The sequence below is a fragment of the Accipiter gentilis genome, chromosome 1, assembly GCF_929443795.1.
Source record: "Accipiter gentilis chromosome 1, bAccGen1.1, whole genome shotgun sequence".
Lineage (NCBI taxonomy): Eukaryota > Metazoa > Chordata > Aves > Accipitriformes > Accipitridae > Astur > Astur gentilis.
In genome coordinates this window covers 2,013,094-2,029,695 of record NC_064880.1, presented here as the reverse complement: position 1 = coordinate 2,029,695, position 16,602 = coordinate 2,013,094, and the positions used below count along the sequence as shown (strand labels likewise).

At 44.0% G+C, this 16,602-nt stretch overlaps 1 protein-coding gene across 3 annotated transcripts; it reads left to right on the top strand.

Annotated features, from left to right (window-relative positions):
* The first annotated feature begins 3,531 nt into the window (after positions 1 to 3,531).
* TNFRSF14 (TNF receptor superfamily member 14) lies at positions 3,532 to 16,588 on the top strand. Of its 3 annotated transcripts, XR_007506644.1 has the most exons (10): positions 3,601 to 3,720; positions 4,003 to 4,108; positions 4,661 to 4,786; positions 5,395 to 5,550; positions 5,978 to 6,068; positions 6,612 to 6,769; positions 7,081 to 7,097; positions 11,457 to 11,555; positions 12,127 to 12,229; positions 13,911 to 16,588. XR_007506644.1 is itself a non-coding variant. In XM_049804751.1 (8 exons), the coding sequence occupies exons 1-8, from the start codon at positions 3,622 to 3,624 to the stop codon at positions 7,796 to 7,798; spliced, it is 861 nt and encodes a 286-aa protein (XP_049660708.1). In that variant the 5' UTR covers positions 3,532 to 3,621; the 3' UTR covers positions 7,799 to 9,531. The 3 variants fall into 3 exon arrangements, 2 of the variants coding, with proteins under 2 accessions (XP_049660708.1, XP_049660719.1); XM_049804751.1 differs by lacking the exons at positions 11,457 to 11,555; positions 12,127 to 12,229; positions 13,911 to 16,588 and adding an exon at positions 7,691 to 9,531 and having other exon boundaries at positions 3,532 to 3,720; XM_049804762.1 differs by lacking the exons at positions 11,457 to 11,555; positions 12,127 to 12,229; positions 13,911 to 16,588 and adding an exon at positions 10,070 to 11,450.
* Positions 16,589 to 16,602: the final 14 nt, after the last annotated feature.

Here is a 16,602-nt window from a genome sequence, read left to right as displayed (position 1 = left end):
ACTTCCAGGCTCCATATGTCTTCTACCAGTGATAACAAAACTAAGGAGTCAGACTGGCGGTTTTTAACCTTCTGAGAAGTGATCAAGGGCACGCAGCTCTGGGAAACCTTTGAACATTAGCTGTATAGAGGGCACCTGCAAACGTAAATCCTGGACTAAAGATGCTGGTGTGTGCACGTGTGTGAAGGAGGAGGAGAAGGTCTTTGCCCTCCTCATAGTCCTAAAAGGCTTCTCTTGGGAACTATTATTTCTTATGTCCTGTAAATCAGTATTAAATCACTTGAAGACAGTATCTACTCTCCTTCAGCCGTCCAGAGCAGCGTTTCTGTACCTTCACACCCAGGAAAGTCCTTTTCCTCGTGAAGAACCAGGCACAACCAGTCTGTGATTATTGGAGTCTGACGGAAGCTGGTATGAATCTACACCAGGCTCGAGGGTTTTGTATTCTGAAATGGTGATGGGGTCATGGGAAAAAAAACAAAACAAAAAACCCCAAACCCAACCTTGGCCTGCAGTTAGGGAGACAAGTTGGGAATGACCTGATGAGAGGAATACTGCTGAGCTAAATAGGTACTTCCCACCCAGCCATGAACTGCACTTTAAAGTAGGACAGCCCCTTGGTTCTCCCAGCTGCATCACAGTGATAGACAGCACTACTGATTTCTTGCCTAAAAATTTAGTGCTATATTAGCGCTGAATGCTGGCCGCAGCCAGAGAGATTTCTAATAGCGAAAATCCTGTTGCAAAAGTGATAATACCAATGAATTTTGACTTGTCAAACCCATGCCAGGGCAAGGTGAGGCAAGCTCAGACCTTCTTGTCACGTGAGCAGCAGTTCTCCTTTGTCAGAGAAGTGTGATCTGCCGTGTCAACTGAAACCTGAAGCAGTGGAAAAGAACTGGTGATGTGTAGGAAACTGAGGCAGCTGCCGGATGGTAAAATCAGTACATGACAAGAGACTACTTGTGATCACTTTACAGTGGAAAAGTAACTCTGTCCCCCAGCCACCAAATCTAGAACCCCCCCCCAAGCTCTGTCATTATGAAAAGAGGAAGCCTGGTAGTCATATTTCACCATTTTCCTGTCTAAAAGAGCTTTCACTTTCTTTCGTCTTATTTTGTCCACGCCAAATAGCTCCCTAAGTTCGCATAATCGCCTGAAAATCGGAGGAAAAGTTGAGCAAACTGCATGCACGGTGCACCACCAACACAAGTTAAGAGATGGGACTGGTAGCGAGCCCACGGTCTCACTTGGCTTGTGCGTCCTGTCCCAGATCGTTGGTCGCGTACCCTCTGGGTGCTGTGCGTCTGCCAAAGCCGGCCATCCCCAGCATCTCCAAAGTCAGCGCTGGAGATGCTCTGCCAGACTGACTGCGTGGTCTTTGGCAAGCCAGCCTGCCTCGCCGTAAGCCAGCGCAGGCACGCTGACGCAGGAAAGCAATAGCACTGCCACCCCCCCAACACCCCCCCTTACTGCAGCTGCTGTTACTGTTTTGCAGCTGCAGAGTGAAATAGGCTGAGGCGCGGAGGACGGAAACTAACACTATAGATGACTCTCTCACCTGCTTGTCAGAATTAACTCTTAGCCTCAGCCACTTCCCAATTGCCATTGGCTTCACATTTACTTGTAGTGCGGTGGGACTGGTGGAATGGGACCGAAAGGAGACAGACCTCTTCTTCCCGCAGCTCTGCTGGTTGGTGCCAGTTAAACTGACTGGAGATTCCTGGTATGCTTGCCCTGCAAAGCTTAGGCGTCAGAATTATGGAACGCTAATAACAGGAGTTTGACGCCTCTTAAGCTACGCAGGCAAGTAACCGACTTTTAACAGATGTGGACCGAAAATACGATCCCTGCCACGGTCTAGTTGGGCCGGTTTTAGTTGGTGGACATCCTGGCAGAGGAGCAGATGTAAGCTCCCTTGTCTCACAGGTCTGCTTGCCTGTTCCATGAGAGATCTGTTACAGTTCTGCCCTCATCAAAGGCCTAGACAAAAAGCTCGTCGCTTTGCACTCTTCTCATGCGGTGTCCTGCTGCAAGAAATGCTGCCCAGTCATTTCAGAAACTAGTGAAGTCTTACCGCTTTTCTTTTTCCTTTTTTTTTTTTAATTCAAAATGAGAGAGGGTGGAAATGTGCATTTACATAAACTGCTTCACCCGCAGTATTCGAGGAACAGTGACCCACTTCAACAACATTTTTAATATTCATGACAACAGCTGTTTTTAAATGCTGCCTATGCTTTCGGTAATCCAAACATCTGCTGGGAGGCTGAAGCTGACCGACAGCCAGCATGTTAAACCAGCTTAGTGATCCAGCTTGCCCACCCCGCAAAACACACAGGAGGTGCGGAAGGAAACTGAACCAAGTGTAATGGCAGACTCGGGCATTTTGCTCCTTGGTCAAGTAATTTCTCAGCCAGGCATCCTCAACATCTTTTGTCAATAGCCGACTGCTTTCTGCTTAGCCTCGCGTGCAGTTGTGAAGAGGTTTTCACGAGGAGAGACCCAAAGGCGGATGGTTTTGAGGCATTTACAGCCTTTGGGGCCCAGCTCCCTCCCTGACAAAACCTTCGCTGGTGTAACTGTCTGGATGGATGAGGAAAGCGGCTCTACCAGAACCAGGGAGCTGCCAGCTCCTACCCTGCTCAGCTTCTCCTCAGCCTCCCCTCAGTCTCCCCTTGCTACTGAAAAGCCGAAGAAACTCTCTAAGACTCATTTTGGAGTTTTAGAAAGCAGGCATTCTTTATTGCAGCGCTGGGTGCATGGAGGATAGTTCCACCTAGCGTGCATACCACAGCTTTAGCACAAACAGGTTATATAGAATAACTAATTGTATTAATCAGATTAGTATACCTATACATAAAAATTATTGCAACTGATTATCATAGTACTGCCTACATCCGATCATGCGCAATAAGGGATCCATCTGAGTCAAAGGGGTGCTTTTGTGACCACCGACCCATCTGAAGTTCTTGCTGGCTGTCCTTGAAGTCTTTATTCTTGTCCTTGTTCCTTCATCTTGAAGCTTAACGCAGTTTCAATCACATTTGGTCAGTTTCAACATTGTTCTCATCTGGCGTACAGGAACATCTAGTCGTAAGAGCACAGAACTGCAAAACTTATGAGTACCTACCTCTACTAGTTAATTGCTCAGCTATACTTTTGTCTATTGTTTCAATCATAGTGTTAGTATAAGATTTCTAATAATTATTTACCAAATATCACTTTTACAGTCGCGAAGCAGCAAGCCAGTTTCCACAGCTTGTACAAAACATTAAAACCATCAAAATATTTAGACATACCATACAGAATGGACGGAAATATGCTATCGCCCTCAGCCTCCCCTCACAGTTTCTCCTCAGCCTCCCCTCAGAGCCTCTCGTCACCCTCCCCTCACAGCCTCTCCTCAGCCTCCTCCGTCTCTCCTCCGTCTCCCCTCAGCCTCTCCTCAGCCAGAGGAGAGGCCCATGCCCCGCCGGGAGCTGAAGCAGGGCCCGGCCCGCCCAAGCAGCAGCTTCACCCTCCCTCCCCGCCAGGCCGGAGGCGGTGTGGCTTTCGCTTTCGCTGTCGCCGCCGCCCCGGCTCCGTCGGCCGCTGGGGGCCCGGCCAGGCCCGGCCCGGTGCATGGGGCTGCGGCCGCGGGCCGCGACGAGCCTGGGGAGGCCGCTGAGGCGCCGAGGAGCCCCGCGCCTCCGGGATCCGGCCTGGCGGACCATGCGCCTGGTAAGCGGGCCGGGGGGGGGGGGGGGGGGGGGCGGGAGAGCCGGGCGGCGGGGTCGGCTCCCCGGCGGTGATCCGCCCGGGGCTGGCGTGGAGTGAGGCGGGGCAGGAGGACTCTGGTCCCGGTTCGGGTGCGGGGCGAGGGCGGAGGAGGGAGGGTGGGTGGGTGGGTGGGTGTGTTGTCCTCTCGTCAGGACCCCGCCGTGCGAGACGGCCGGGCTTTCCAGAGTCGAACGTCTGGTAAACAAGCTGTGAAATGGAAACCCATCCTTGTATTGCCTCAAGGTTTTTGCCGTCGTGCTGGTCATGCAGCTGGATCGCGTGGAGGCCTCGGCCTGCGGGCTGGGAGAGTATCCCGTAGGCACCGAGTGCTGCCCGATGTGTGCTGCCGGTAGGTAACGGCGGAGCGCTCGCTTGCTCGCCACGTTGGCCGTGGAGAAAGGCTCCCTGCTTCCCTGCTTCGGCCTCCCTCCCTGCCTGCCTCGGCCTCCCTGCCCCTGGCCTGCCCCCAGGGCTTCTCCACTGTGGCCGGCCATGGCCGCACCCCAACAAAGGTCACTTGCGACTCAACAGTTGGCAAGCATCACGCCAGAATGTCCTTTTTCCAGCCTGCGTTCCCACCCCGGTTACAAAAGCGCGAGGCCAACCCCCCACCCCGTCCCTTTCTTTGGAGCCTCTGGAGGGGAAGCAAGGATCGCCACAGTCTCTCTGCTGTGGTAGCTGGTAATTGCACAGTTTCCAAGGACTTTTGTTTTGGGTCCTGGTTTCTGATTTAGGATTGTCTCTGCAATTGCTGTTAGGGTATTTCTGAGGTCCTTGTAGGTTATTTATGGTAGTTAAGGGCAGTTTAAGGCCCGTGTCAGTCCCTGGCCAGCCCCTCTCTGTCCCTGGCCTGGCTTTGCTAACGGAGCCGCTTTCCTGAGGGGTCGTTTCTGGTTTTCAGGACTTCGGGTTTTCAAGCATTGCACTGCAAATTCCAGCACGACATGCATACCTTGTGTCGAGGATACGTACACAGATCATCCCAATGGTTTAGAACACTGCAGGAAATGTAAACTGTGTGATAAAGGTAAGGAGGATGCTAAAGAACCAGTTTAAATGGATTTTTCTTGCCTTTCATGGATACATTCTCTCCTTCTCCTTTCTTGCTTCATTCGCTTGATGAATCGGTTAGAGTATGAAGAACGGAGAGGCTCTTGTCACTGTGCAGACCTCAGAATGCTGTCTGTGGGTGATGGAAGGGAAAATCTGCCATAGATCTTCAGCTGGCACCACTGGAAGTCTGATCTACAGCCTCTCAACACTTTAAGGCTCCTTTAGATTGCAGCATGATATCTAAAGAGCTGTCTTGGAATACTGGGATAAGGCAGGCCTGAAAGAGCTCCTGGTGGAGCAGGACAGTTCTACCAGAACAGCTAATTTAAAAACGCCTGAGTTGGGAGTATTTTGCTTTTGCCATGCAACGCTTAGGACAGACATAAATGTGACCCAAGATGCTGTGTCTGTGACAAACGGGGCTCTCTTTGTACATCAAAAAAGGAGTCATCTTCACTAATCCTGCTAGTTTTGGTGCTCTTCACCAGTGCATCAAGGCAAGGCTAAATGTTCACTCTTGCTTTTGTATCTGTTGATTGTACCCATGTAAATACTGTGGCTGTGCGTGTACGTTTCTCTTAGGAGCCAACCTAGTGCCAGAGGTAGCATGTACCTATACGAAGAATACCGTGTGTGGCTGTCTGCCTGGGTATTTCTGCAGTTATTTGGGGACTGAAGACTGTGAACTTTGTCAGCGCTACACTGTCTGCTTTCCTGGCAGTATGGTAAAAGAAAGGGGTAAGCCAACATAGGATCAATAACACCGAAAGCAAAAGCTTCTTACGGGGAATGCCTTTGGACTTTGATTTTGAGGAGGCTGGCTGTCAGTTCATCCAGAAAAAAAATCAGTGAAGGACCAGTGTGAATGGATAGGGCCAGCGCATGCTAGGTATGATGTATACTGGTCCATTAGTACTCTCTGTAATTGTCAGAGCAGCAGTGCACAGCTGAAAGCTTCTAGGATCCATGTAAGTCCTAGATGCTGAGGTAGCTGATGTGGCCAAGAATGCTTTTTTTCTGTGTGCAAAGACAGAAGCGTGTGAGCTTTTGTCTGCGGTGAAGAGTCTCTGCAGTAATCACTTGGTCATTTACAAAGATCATGCTGAACTGAAGCTCTCCTTAGCCATAGGTGCAGATAGAAATCCTATTGTCTTCTCCTTTACAGGCACAAAGACCACTGACAATGTGTGTGAAGCCTGTCCTCCTGGAACCTCCTCAACAGCCAACATGTCTTACAGTTGTACACCGTGGCCCACGTAAGCAGCTCTTACTCTTTATGGGCACAGGACTATTCTCTAACTGTTGGGTTTGTATTTTGCTGTCTTCGAAACAGCAGTTTCCTGCTTCCAGTAAGGCACCGAGTGTGGAAGCCTGTTCCTATGTCCCATTCTTTCTTGGGAACAGCTTCACTTCTCTCTTTATAAACTCATTATCATGACAGATTTAGCCTTCAGCCTCTTGTCCTAACATGTCACAGAAGACTCTCAGACAGCTCTAACAGAGCTGGGTCTGGACCCATGAAGAGCAGTGCACTCCTCTGGGTACCTGGGTTTCGGCTGGCATATCCCTTAGCTGTAGTAGAATAGGTGAGAGTTTGCTTCTGGGGAGAATCAATTTGCATCTACAAGCATTAAAACAAAGAGGTAAAAGTCAGCTCCTTCCTGGATTACCCACCAAGTCAGAAAGACCTTTGTGAATGCCCCTGGATGTGGAGGTGTGATGTTAAAAACAGTACAGCAGTTCCACTGCAAGGTCTGCCAACAGATTCTAAGAACACAATTATTTCTTTCTCACTTCAGAGTTAAGGAGAATGGCCGGGTACAAGGAGACGACAGGAACACTTCCTTAGATCCCTCTGCTACAGCAGTTGTTGGTTCTGTTGTTGGAATCGTGCTAGTTGTTGCAGCTGCCCTTACATATATCTGGCAAAGGAGGAAAAGGAAAAATTACGTGCCACGTAAGTACGAATAGTGTGCGTGTAAAGGGGTAGTTTTGTAATAGTATTCTGAAGAATGGTCTTCATTTCACTAGATGTTGAGCTGAAACCTTAGCAGCCAATTAGAGGTGAACTGTAAGGAAATTTCTACATTCCTGTGTGCCACAGTTAACCTGTTGTAATGATGCTTCCCTTGGGGGGTGTGCCTATGCAGGCTCACTGCTGAACCACTCCTACATACATGTAAGAACAAGATAACATGACTAGAAAAATGCATTACTATAAAATTCACCTTACCGCATTTTGATGGGACTGTTTCCTTTTCTTTGCAGCGGTGCAGGAATCAGGGGTGAGTCTCTCTCTCTCTTTCCTTTCCTTTTTTTTTTGTTTTTTTTTGTAATATGCTGAAATCTGAAGTAGGTTTTTTGTTTAGTGTTTGTATGTGCCATATGTTTGATGGGCTCAGTGCATACTGGAGCAGCTTGTGGACACTGGGAGTGTCTGTGAGTTCCAGAATCCCCAAGGCTATGCAGTAGAAATGCATTTTATATGGTTGTCATTAGGAGGCTTGGGATCTAGTCCCATTGCCATTGTTATCTCCTGACACGGTCCAAGAATGAGTATTTAAGGGGATTTAGGAGATGGACTGCTACTAAAAAATACAACTGTGTTTGTTTATCTGTCCATCCTACAGTATTATATATCCCCTAAAAGGTCCTGCTAGTGATTTGCAAGATCTGATATCTGTGCAGACAGGGATGCGTTTCATAGGAAAAATACTGAATGGACTGTGTAATTGCACTTCTGATTTGAGGTGACCTGCAGTGACTCTTGCTCTTAAGGAAGATGCAAAAGTCTAGCTGTTAGTAGTGAAAATAGCAAGCATTTGCTAATAAAAGCTGACTCTTCATACTCTGTGTTTTCCTTTGACATGTATTAAAGACTGGACAGCAGGGTCAGGCTTTGATATTAATCATGGAGAGTGGGAATCAAACAACTGTTCCTGTGCAGGAAACTGCTGCCGACCCTGAAGAAACCGGGCCTGAATAGCCATGTTTGTTTGAACTATTGTAGCCATTGAAGTTGGCTTTAAAAAAAACCCAGAAAACCAACCACAACCTCCCTTCCCCTGAAACACAAAACACCTCGACAAAAAAATCTCAACCTTTCTTCCAAATATTCATGGAGAAAAAAGTCAGCTTGAAAATGAAAAGGAGGATCTGCAAAGGAGCTCAGGAAATAGCCAAGTGGCATCTTCTGAGGCATCAAAGTTTGAAATAGCTGAACGATCGAGGTATTGGGTCAGTGTTGTCAGAGGTTGTAAAGCTCTTTCCTTGCTTTATGGAACAGCGGCCTGTGTGGTACGCCTGGAATTTCTTTCTTAACTTACTTACCAACTTGGACAGTTATCACTTGATATGCATGTAATTATTCCAAGATAAGTTTGTTGGTGGAAAAAAATAGCTCTTTTTCATGTTAAAGATTCCACATAAGTAATATATAACACGTTTTCCAAATGCATTTTGTACAAGTTTTTCCTTTTTGGAAATGAAGAAGATACTGATGGGAAAAGGAATCTTGCACAGCAAGAAACATTTAGCTTTTAGTAATGTTGTGAATGACATATACACAACTACTCTCTTTTGCTAGTCACATCTGCTCTAATCTGCAAACATGTGTTACAACAAAGAAAGTTAAGGTCCTACGTGAACATTATGTCTAGAAATAAAGTTCTTACTAACGAAACCACATTCTCTCTGTAAAAGAACTTTCCTGTTACCTGAAGAAGGGAAAACACCAAGTTGCTTGGCTGTTGGCATTATCTTGAAGAAAAGCATTATTCTTAAAGAGCATCATGGTGAACATAGATTTCTGAAGAAGGATTTGGTGAGGATAGTAATGTTTGATTTATCAGCTGAGCCTCAGGTGAAGAATTGTATATAAAATGAGATGGGGAAGAAGATGGAGAGAGGCATGGAGAAGGCACATGATGAGTGCAGTGGGACACCTGGGAGGAGGCTCTGGGGCTGATGGAATGAACAGATACTGAGATGTACTGTGAAAGCATCAGAAGCCTGTTTTGCACAGGCTGCAGAAGGAACTGTTAGTGGAAATGGAGAGAGGCTGACATGGCAGGTGTCTTTGCATTTCTATTTAGAATGACTCTAAGGAAAAGCAGAGGAGTAGAAGGGAGATGGGAGAAGAGCTTGCAGTAGTTGACACAGGTTGCCTGTGTTTTTGCTGCACTAATGCAGTCCCTCTGAATTCATGTTCACCCACGCCATGGATCTAGAGACCATAGCTCTTTGACCAACGAACTTGCATACCTCTTCCCCACATGACTATGAGGAATAGAAGAAAATGGGAAATGGTTGTCTTTTTGCTTAGGGAAAATGTGATAGACAACTTCTTCATATTTTTTATAAAACTCTGTTAGTTTGTTCAGCAGAATTAGTTCTGTATTTTTTTGCAAAATAAGGTGACGTTGCAGAAACTCAATGTTGTGTTTTATAAGACTGGCTACAGGTAGCTGTACAAAAGTACGTCTCTATTGTAAAATCAAGCTGCAAGCGACGGAAAGTTAAAGCTTTTAGAGAATGCTTTAAAATTCCTTTTAAAATTTCTGCTGTATACATGCAGATCTGTCCATGAAGAAATACCTTCTGTTAAAGTTCTAAAAATAAAAATGTTGTTGTGATTTTTTAATGTTTTTTAATGTTATTAATTAATCTTTTAATTTTTTTTAAAAGTCCCAATAAAAGTCATGTTTATGAAAACTTTTACATTGCAAACTGTCTACAATTTCTTTTACTCCTAGCTGTCTTTATATAAAAAAGGATGCCCACAGTATTTACAATCCCAATGTCAAAGTTTGAAAGTACCTTAAAGTAAAAGAGATACAGACTTCGTCGATTCTTGTGTGTCTGCTGAGAGTCACACCAAAAGAACTTAACAAGCCCTGACTTTATTGCATTTTTAGAATCAGTTTTATTTCGGTGGTCAAATATGTGACAAGTCAGTAAGGCAGTTCTAACATCATTCTGAAAATATCAGTGGCACCCAGCAAATACATTACTATTTTTTGAGTTTGCCAGTTTTGTGGCTGGTCTGATACGACTTGCTGAATACGTCACCAGGAACAGTAAAGATATTCACTGGGCAAACACAACTTTTTTTTTTTTTCCCTGAGCTTTTTTTCTCTAGATTAGTTCTTTGGTAGATGGTTAATGTTTCCTGGGGTTGGATCTTTTCCAACATTTGGCTGTAGAATTTGCTAATTGTTAACCTCTGCTTGTTCCTCTACAATACTTGCGTGTGAAGGGTTACTTCCACTGTTTGGTAAAAAGATTTCTTGAGCAAACTTTCAAGGTAAACCCAAAACCCCAAATGGAGAGAGTTTAGGGAACAGTGACAAGGAAACTTCAGCCTTCTCTGTGCTAGATGCCAATCTTGGGGTAAGTTCTGGCTTTTTCTTATCTTCTAGCTACTTAATCTTATTGTTGAAAGCCTATTTTGACAGGGGTAGCATCCTGCTTTTGCATCTGCACTAGTGATACGTGTGGCTTTGAACAGTCTTCAAATCTTGCAACTTTGCAACTCTTGCTATGCTTTCAGCTTACTCGGTACCTTGCTGTCTGACATGTACGTTGTTTTCTTCCAGAAATGCAAATTGTGCAGTTCATCACCTGGCAGTAACATTTCTGACAGGGTGCCTGGCTTTTTGGTGGCCATAGAGCTTGCTCTTAATATGGTGGTATTCAAATTTTGAAGATTTGATTGCTGTTCGTCTCTGCATAATCCGTTAATTCTCACCTTGGGTTAATGAGAGTCTGTAAAGCACTTTGTAAACCTCAGTGGACGGGTGCTAGACATGCGTAAACCTTTTCTAGGTGCTGCAATGCGCTGACAGGCTGCTGCTGGACCATGGGCTGCCTGAGTACCTTACAGTCTGTGTGATCTTTAAATTATTATATTGGCATACTCTGGCTCATAAGTTATTCAGTATCACTTTTTTACTTTTGAGTAAAAGTACTTTTACTTTTGAGATGAACTTTTAATTAAACAGCTGTGAAAGCAGATGAAGATCTTAAGAAGGGAGAGGAGTTAAATGTTACTGTTGTTCAGTGTTGTCATTTGGAGGAGGGATTTATTGTAGTGTTTAGGCACCAGCTGCTCCAAAGACGTTTTTTGCAAAAAAAATCTGTCCTCCAGCCCCATAATTATTAGATGATCAGAGAAGCTAGAGATGCGTATCTAAAATAGCACAGAAACTTTGCCGTTGCATTACTCCTGAGACTAGAGAGGGAAGACTTGTAGGAAGAGGTAACCTATGGGGCCAACACCACAACGAGCATTTCAGCTTGTATTTGCTGTGGACTTGAGAAACCACGTTTGTCCTGCTAACCACTGGAAAGACCCTTCAAAAGATACTGTCAGGCAGTTGGGCCTGGGTGGTAACTCTTGGTTTCTGTGACTTCAGTCGCAGTTGGAAGAAGACACTGTAGATAAGCTGAGAGCTTATCACAGTCAGGTAAAGAGATGGGATGCAGCATCAGACTAGGATCAGCAATCTACCAACTAAAAAAAAAATTTTTTTGGGGGGTCCCTGCCGTAGCAGCAGTGTGTTTAATGTCTATAGCAAGTGTGTGTTTGATGGAGTCTGGAAAAAACTTGCTGATGTTTAGATATGTCTTTTGGTTTGTTTTCGAAGTTGGAGCCTGATTTGTCACCAGGTGGCAGCATGGGAAAAGGAAAGACTTCATGTTCCTCTCATTCTGGAAAACGTCGGAATCTCTTCTTTTCCTAAGTATGTTACAAAGCTGCTCTGATGCTTAATTGCCTACGAGTTTAAAATGGAATCAGATCTGCAGCAAAACACCTCTGGGTACAGAATTTTCCAGTAAGCTAAAGTATTTTCTGCAGGATCTGCCAATTTCTGTCCAGTTACATGGATTTGTCCAGTATCTTAGTTATTGATTAAGGTGCTCTGTTGTGGTTGGGGGTGAAGGGTGTTAGAGGGGGCTAAAATGGAGGCTGTTCATCAGAGTCTCTGACTGAGACATATAAACATACATTATACATAACTTAGCCCGGAAGCAATTGTAAATGACAAAAGAAGCACTCTCTGTGTGTCAGTCTTGTTGTCTGACAGATTGTGTTGGTTTGGGTAGGGCACTATGTGTGTGGAGAGTATTTCATGTCTGAAAGCTCTGCAGATTATCAATATGCATCTTGTTCCTTCCTGGAACGCATAAGCCCTGTTTCAGTAGTTAAAGCTCTGGATTATTGGAAATTCCTTTAGAAAATATTACGGACCTTGTTTGGGGACAAACGGTTTCGTTCTTACCTAATGCTAAATACATTGTTTACTTGTGCAGGTGGAGAAAAAGACCGTCTTGTACAAGGCTCCCCTGGTGACTCTGTTGCTTTGAAAATAACTGGAAAGTCATCGCAGCTGCTGAAGAAAGCACGAAACCTCAGGTAGGGGCAGGTGTTGGGTGTAGCTGAAATTGCTGTCCTGATTTGAAATGGGGAAACCAGCTGTAGCTTGAAACTTCACCTGATCATGGGATAAATGATAATCAGTGTCTTACGAGCACAGTGAACAGTCCCTCTGCTACCAACACTGGCTCTCAGACATAGAATGCTTGTAAAGCTGTGTTCTGTCACTACCACTGGTGTTCACAAACTGAGTATGTAGCTGCTGCCACCAGCAACATGCAACGTAATGGTCAGATGCCAGACAGTCCAGTGGAACGGCTGGACAGTAGGATGGTTGGTTGTACGACACGATACTAACAAGCTGTGCTGGAAAATTTTACTTGACAGACTGAAGGTTTTTGAAGCTTAGTCTGGTCAGGACCTGGATCTTCCTGGAAACGTATTACCATCTCTGCTCTGAACTTTGAATAGGCAGTTGCCTTAAACTTAGATAGAAGGGAAGCTTACAGATGGCACAGGTGTGAACTAAGAGCGCAGTAACAGACCCTGCTTAACAAGCCACGATCCTAATTTGAACATCCTCTGCATTTATCTCTTGGTGGATGTTCACTCACTGATACGTTAAGGTCAGTGAAACCGCTGCCGCCCCATCCTCAACTTGAATTGTTTCTCACTTGCAGTAGCACATCTCCTCCTCTTCTGTGACCCTTGTACATACCATTATGGAACAGGAACGTAGTGGTCAATAGGGAGTGCCATTCCCTAGTTGTTTTGAGCCTCTCTCTCATCTCTATTCTTGTTTCATCAAGGTCATTGGTAGCTAGTGTGATGTAGGGGGCTGTAACTGGGGAGGGGAGGTGTGAATGCAGCAGGGGTAGAAAAGAAGGATGTGTGGGGGACTGTAAATGGAGATTGTAGCTTATGCACTTGGGTTGTGCTGGCATGGACACAAAGTGACAGATGGAAAGTCTTCTGCAGGTGGGAGGCATAATAAACTTACATGAAAAAATAAAGTAACTTCCATGTGCTGTAATAATAACTTGGAATAAAACCTCCCAGGCACATTTTAATTATCCCTTCAGCAGTTGCATGTGCCAGAATTTCTAATGGCACATCTCCAGAGCTTAATGATTTTGCAGAGTAATTAAATTGTCAGCCACGTGAACCTCCTCCACCTGACCTCTGCACGGTTGCATGCTGTTTCCCTTGCTTGGCATATATATATATATATATATATATATACTGTTGTCACTTCCCTGAGTTCCCTTACGGTAGGCAGTGACTGCCTAGCAATCTAGTATCAGACAGTTTCATAGTCCCTCTGCTAAGACTTCAGTGAAAAAATATAAAAGATTGCAATTCTTAAGGCCAAAATATGAATATGGTAACAAAGAACAATGACTTGTACATTTAGAGAAGGATTATATGCAAATCTGACTAGCCCTAGGACCTTTTCTGTTATCTGTAGAGTACATGCAAAGTTAATATTACTGTAATATTTGTAGTATACTTGTGGCTGTTGTAGTCCAATTGAGACAGTTAATAGCACTGTATTACTGGTCACAACTTGGGCTGACTCTTCTTCTGTAATCTCATGCTTTTGTTCTTGTGCATAACTCTCTGACCTGTCTCGTGAGCAAGGGACCTTTCCAGCATGTTGGGAATGTACTGGGCTATGCACCCTGCTCCCCCACCACAATTACTTCTGTATTTCTTACAGTGCAATGAAGAGGCCTACATCTGACAGCAAAAAACGGGAGCATGAAATATCTAAGCAAAAATGAAGCTGGCAAAGACTGTCTTTGTTCTGTTACTCTATTTGTGGTAAACTTGCCTTTTTGCACTCATAGTCTTGTATGATAGCTGGACCACTGTATGAATCATAAGTGTTATATGTAAAAGATACTGTGCCAGATTCTATCCTTGAATTTGTGATATCATTCATATTGGCAATCAATAGTTTGTGTTATTTCTTCTTTTGCCCTTCATATGTTGTCACTTGGATTTTACATTAAAAAGTTCCTCCTCAAATTTGCTTCTTTTTGCGGATATTCTGCTGCTAAAAGAAGCAGGCTGCCTAATTTTTCTGTTCCTAAAGAAGAATTCCAGTTGTAGTTTAACCTGAGGTACGGTTACTGGCGACTTAATAGACAAGTTAAACTATCGAATGGTGTAGTATTTAAAATGTCACCCTCTTCTTAACAACCCTAGAACAAAAACATTTCCACGATGGCACGCAAACTACTTGAACTTGTTACGAAATCTGTGATTGCCAGGCTAATCTAGACGTAGCTGTTAGGATGGATCTCTGAGCAGTAGCTGCAAAAGGACTTGTATGGTCACAGCAGAGCAGAACTCCCCTGAGGAGTCCTTAGGATAACTCCTTTTTCTCAGAACAAGCTGAGAAAATAGGTGGCTGTTACTGTGATACGTAGGAGGCAAATAATAAAGGCACCTCGGGCCAGGACACTTCTCTTGGAGAGTCCGTGGCACTGTAAACACTTGGCTTCTAAAGGCATGTGAAGACAGAGGAAAGAAACGTACTTTGGCACACTTAGCTTACTGGAAGTGCCACATGAAAATACCAGCTACACAAGGGAAGCAGTTTTTATTACCTGACTATGAATTTAGCTTTACTGTATGCATGCAATCTGGCATGGAAAATCTGAGTAAGTGAAGATGGACAAAACGCAGTTAAATACAGTTTATTTTGCCTGCCACCATACACAAATAATTAAATAACAAAAGCTGATTTATCAGAGCACTTGACTGTCTTGTAACCACTCATTTAATGTTAAACCAAATTAAAATCCTTCCAATAGGAAACAGTAGTCAAATGGTGAACATCAGTTTTAAACGTGATGAGAAAGGTCAACCTCACTTAATGGCCAGAACAAAGCTTGAACAGCATTTCGTACTAAGGAAGGTTGTAGATCATGTAAATTTTTATTGATAAAGCGCAATTTAGAAGAATAAAGTCCCTAGCCTATTACATGTATAATCCAATCCGGGAGCAAATACAAACCTAGTCTGCGTGACAGTCAGTTTTAACAAGGCATGGGACATGAGCATTTGGTTGATTCAGGAGCAAAAACTCTTTTAAAGTGAATAAAAACCAGAATAGAACATAATTAGACTTGTCTTCAACATCCAGTTGCAAACATCTTACAGCACTGCTGTTCTGTAGAACTTAGGCTTCATAATTCTCACCAGATTGCGGATATATTGGCCTCTTACTTCTCTAATGATGGTAGGCAGAAAATAATATAATTGGCATGAAGCCTTTTAAGGACATCAGAATCTCACCAATCTGCTGCTGCATCTGTAATCTTACTACATGGTTCTAGTCCTGGATGGAGCCGAAAGCTCATGGTTAGTCATAGTTTGAGTTGAACCTTGATTAATGTCTAAATTAGTTACTGTCCATCTCTGTTTCACAGTCTGTGTTATCTCCTAACTAGCTTTAACTTGTATCCACTTGGTTAATCTTTGAGTCGCATGGATGATTTACTGTGATATTATATGAAATTGCTTCTGTTGTGTTTTAGTAGCATTACTAAGTCTGACTTCAAAAGGTTCTGGTGTTCAGTATCAGAGAGAACTGGAACTTACCAAAACGGACAAGCATTAAGTGTAGCAAAACTACTGTGAATTTGTGTGTTTTGTATTCTAAACTAATCCAGCTCTGAGGTAAAGTACCAGGAACACACAGTACCTTATCTGACTATCTAACAGGAAATAGACATCTCATTATGTGTCTCAGGACAACCAAAAGTTTTAATACCTGAAGCACTTTAAACTGTATGGAGGCATGAGCAGGACACAAATGTGTCAGGTTCTGTACCTCCAGGCTTCCTTTAAGAGCTTTTAAGTCACTTAAAGGGGAGCTTAATCCTAGTGTCAAATATTGGAACTTTTTTTTTTTTTAAAGGGGTCTCAGAGCTTGTTAGTGCACTCTCCTAGTCACCATTTTTTTGTTGGTTTTTTTAGTGTCAGTCAATCCTAAGGTTTTCAGGCACTTTTATATGTGAATCCAACAATTCCCATCTGAAAAAAATAGCCTTTCCTGCCACTTAATCTGCCTTGAATTGGCATCTTTGTTAGAATTAATGTGGTCAAGTGCAATTCTCCTCAGGTAACGGACATAGCTGAAATAAACACAAAACCAAAATTTAATTCACGTTGCATTCCCCTGAAGAGGTCTGTATATATAGTCATGTGAGGTGCAGCATAGAAAAGAATTAGATGTAAAACACTTTGTATTACTATTAACTGCGTTGAAAGCCAAATTCTATGCTTTGTGTAATATTTGTTTGCAGTAGGCAACTGCTGGTGGGTGCTGAACAGTCTGTTCTTAGTCTTTTGAAGAGAGATTAAATAAATACACTTGTAACTAAACCCTCTTACTACTT

Coding starts and splice junctions, on each gene's coding strand:
- TNFRSF14 (XM_049804751.1), top strand. CDS start 3,622: ATGGGGCTGCGGCCGCGGGCCGCGACGAGCCTGGGGAGGCCGCTGAGG. Junction 4,109..4,660: donor CTGCCCGATGTGTGCTGCCG/GTAGGTAACGGC, acceptor TCTGGTTTTCAG/GACTTCGGGTTTTCAAGCAT. Junction 5,551..5,977: donor CAGTATGGTAAAAGAAAGGG/GTAAGCCAACAT, acceptor TCTCCTTTACAG/GCACAAAGACCACTGACAAT.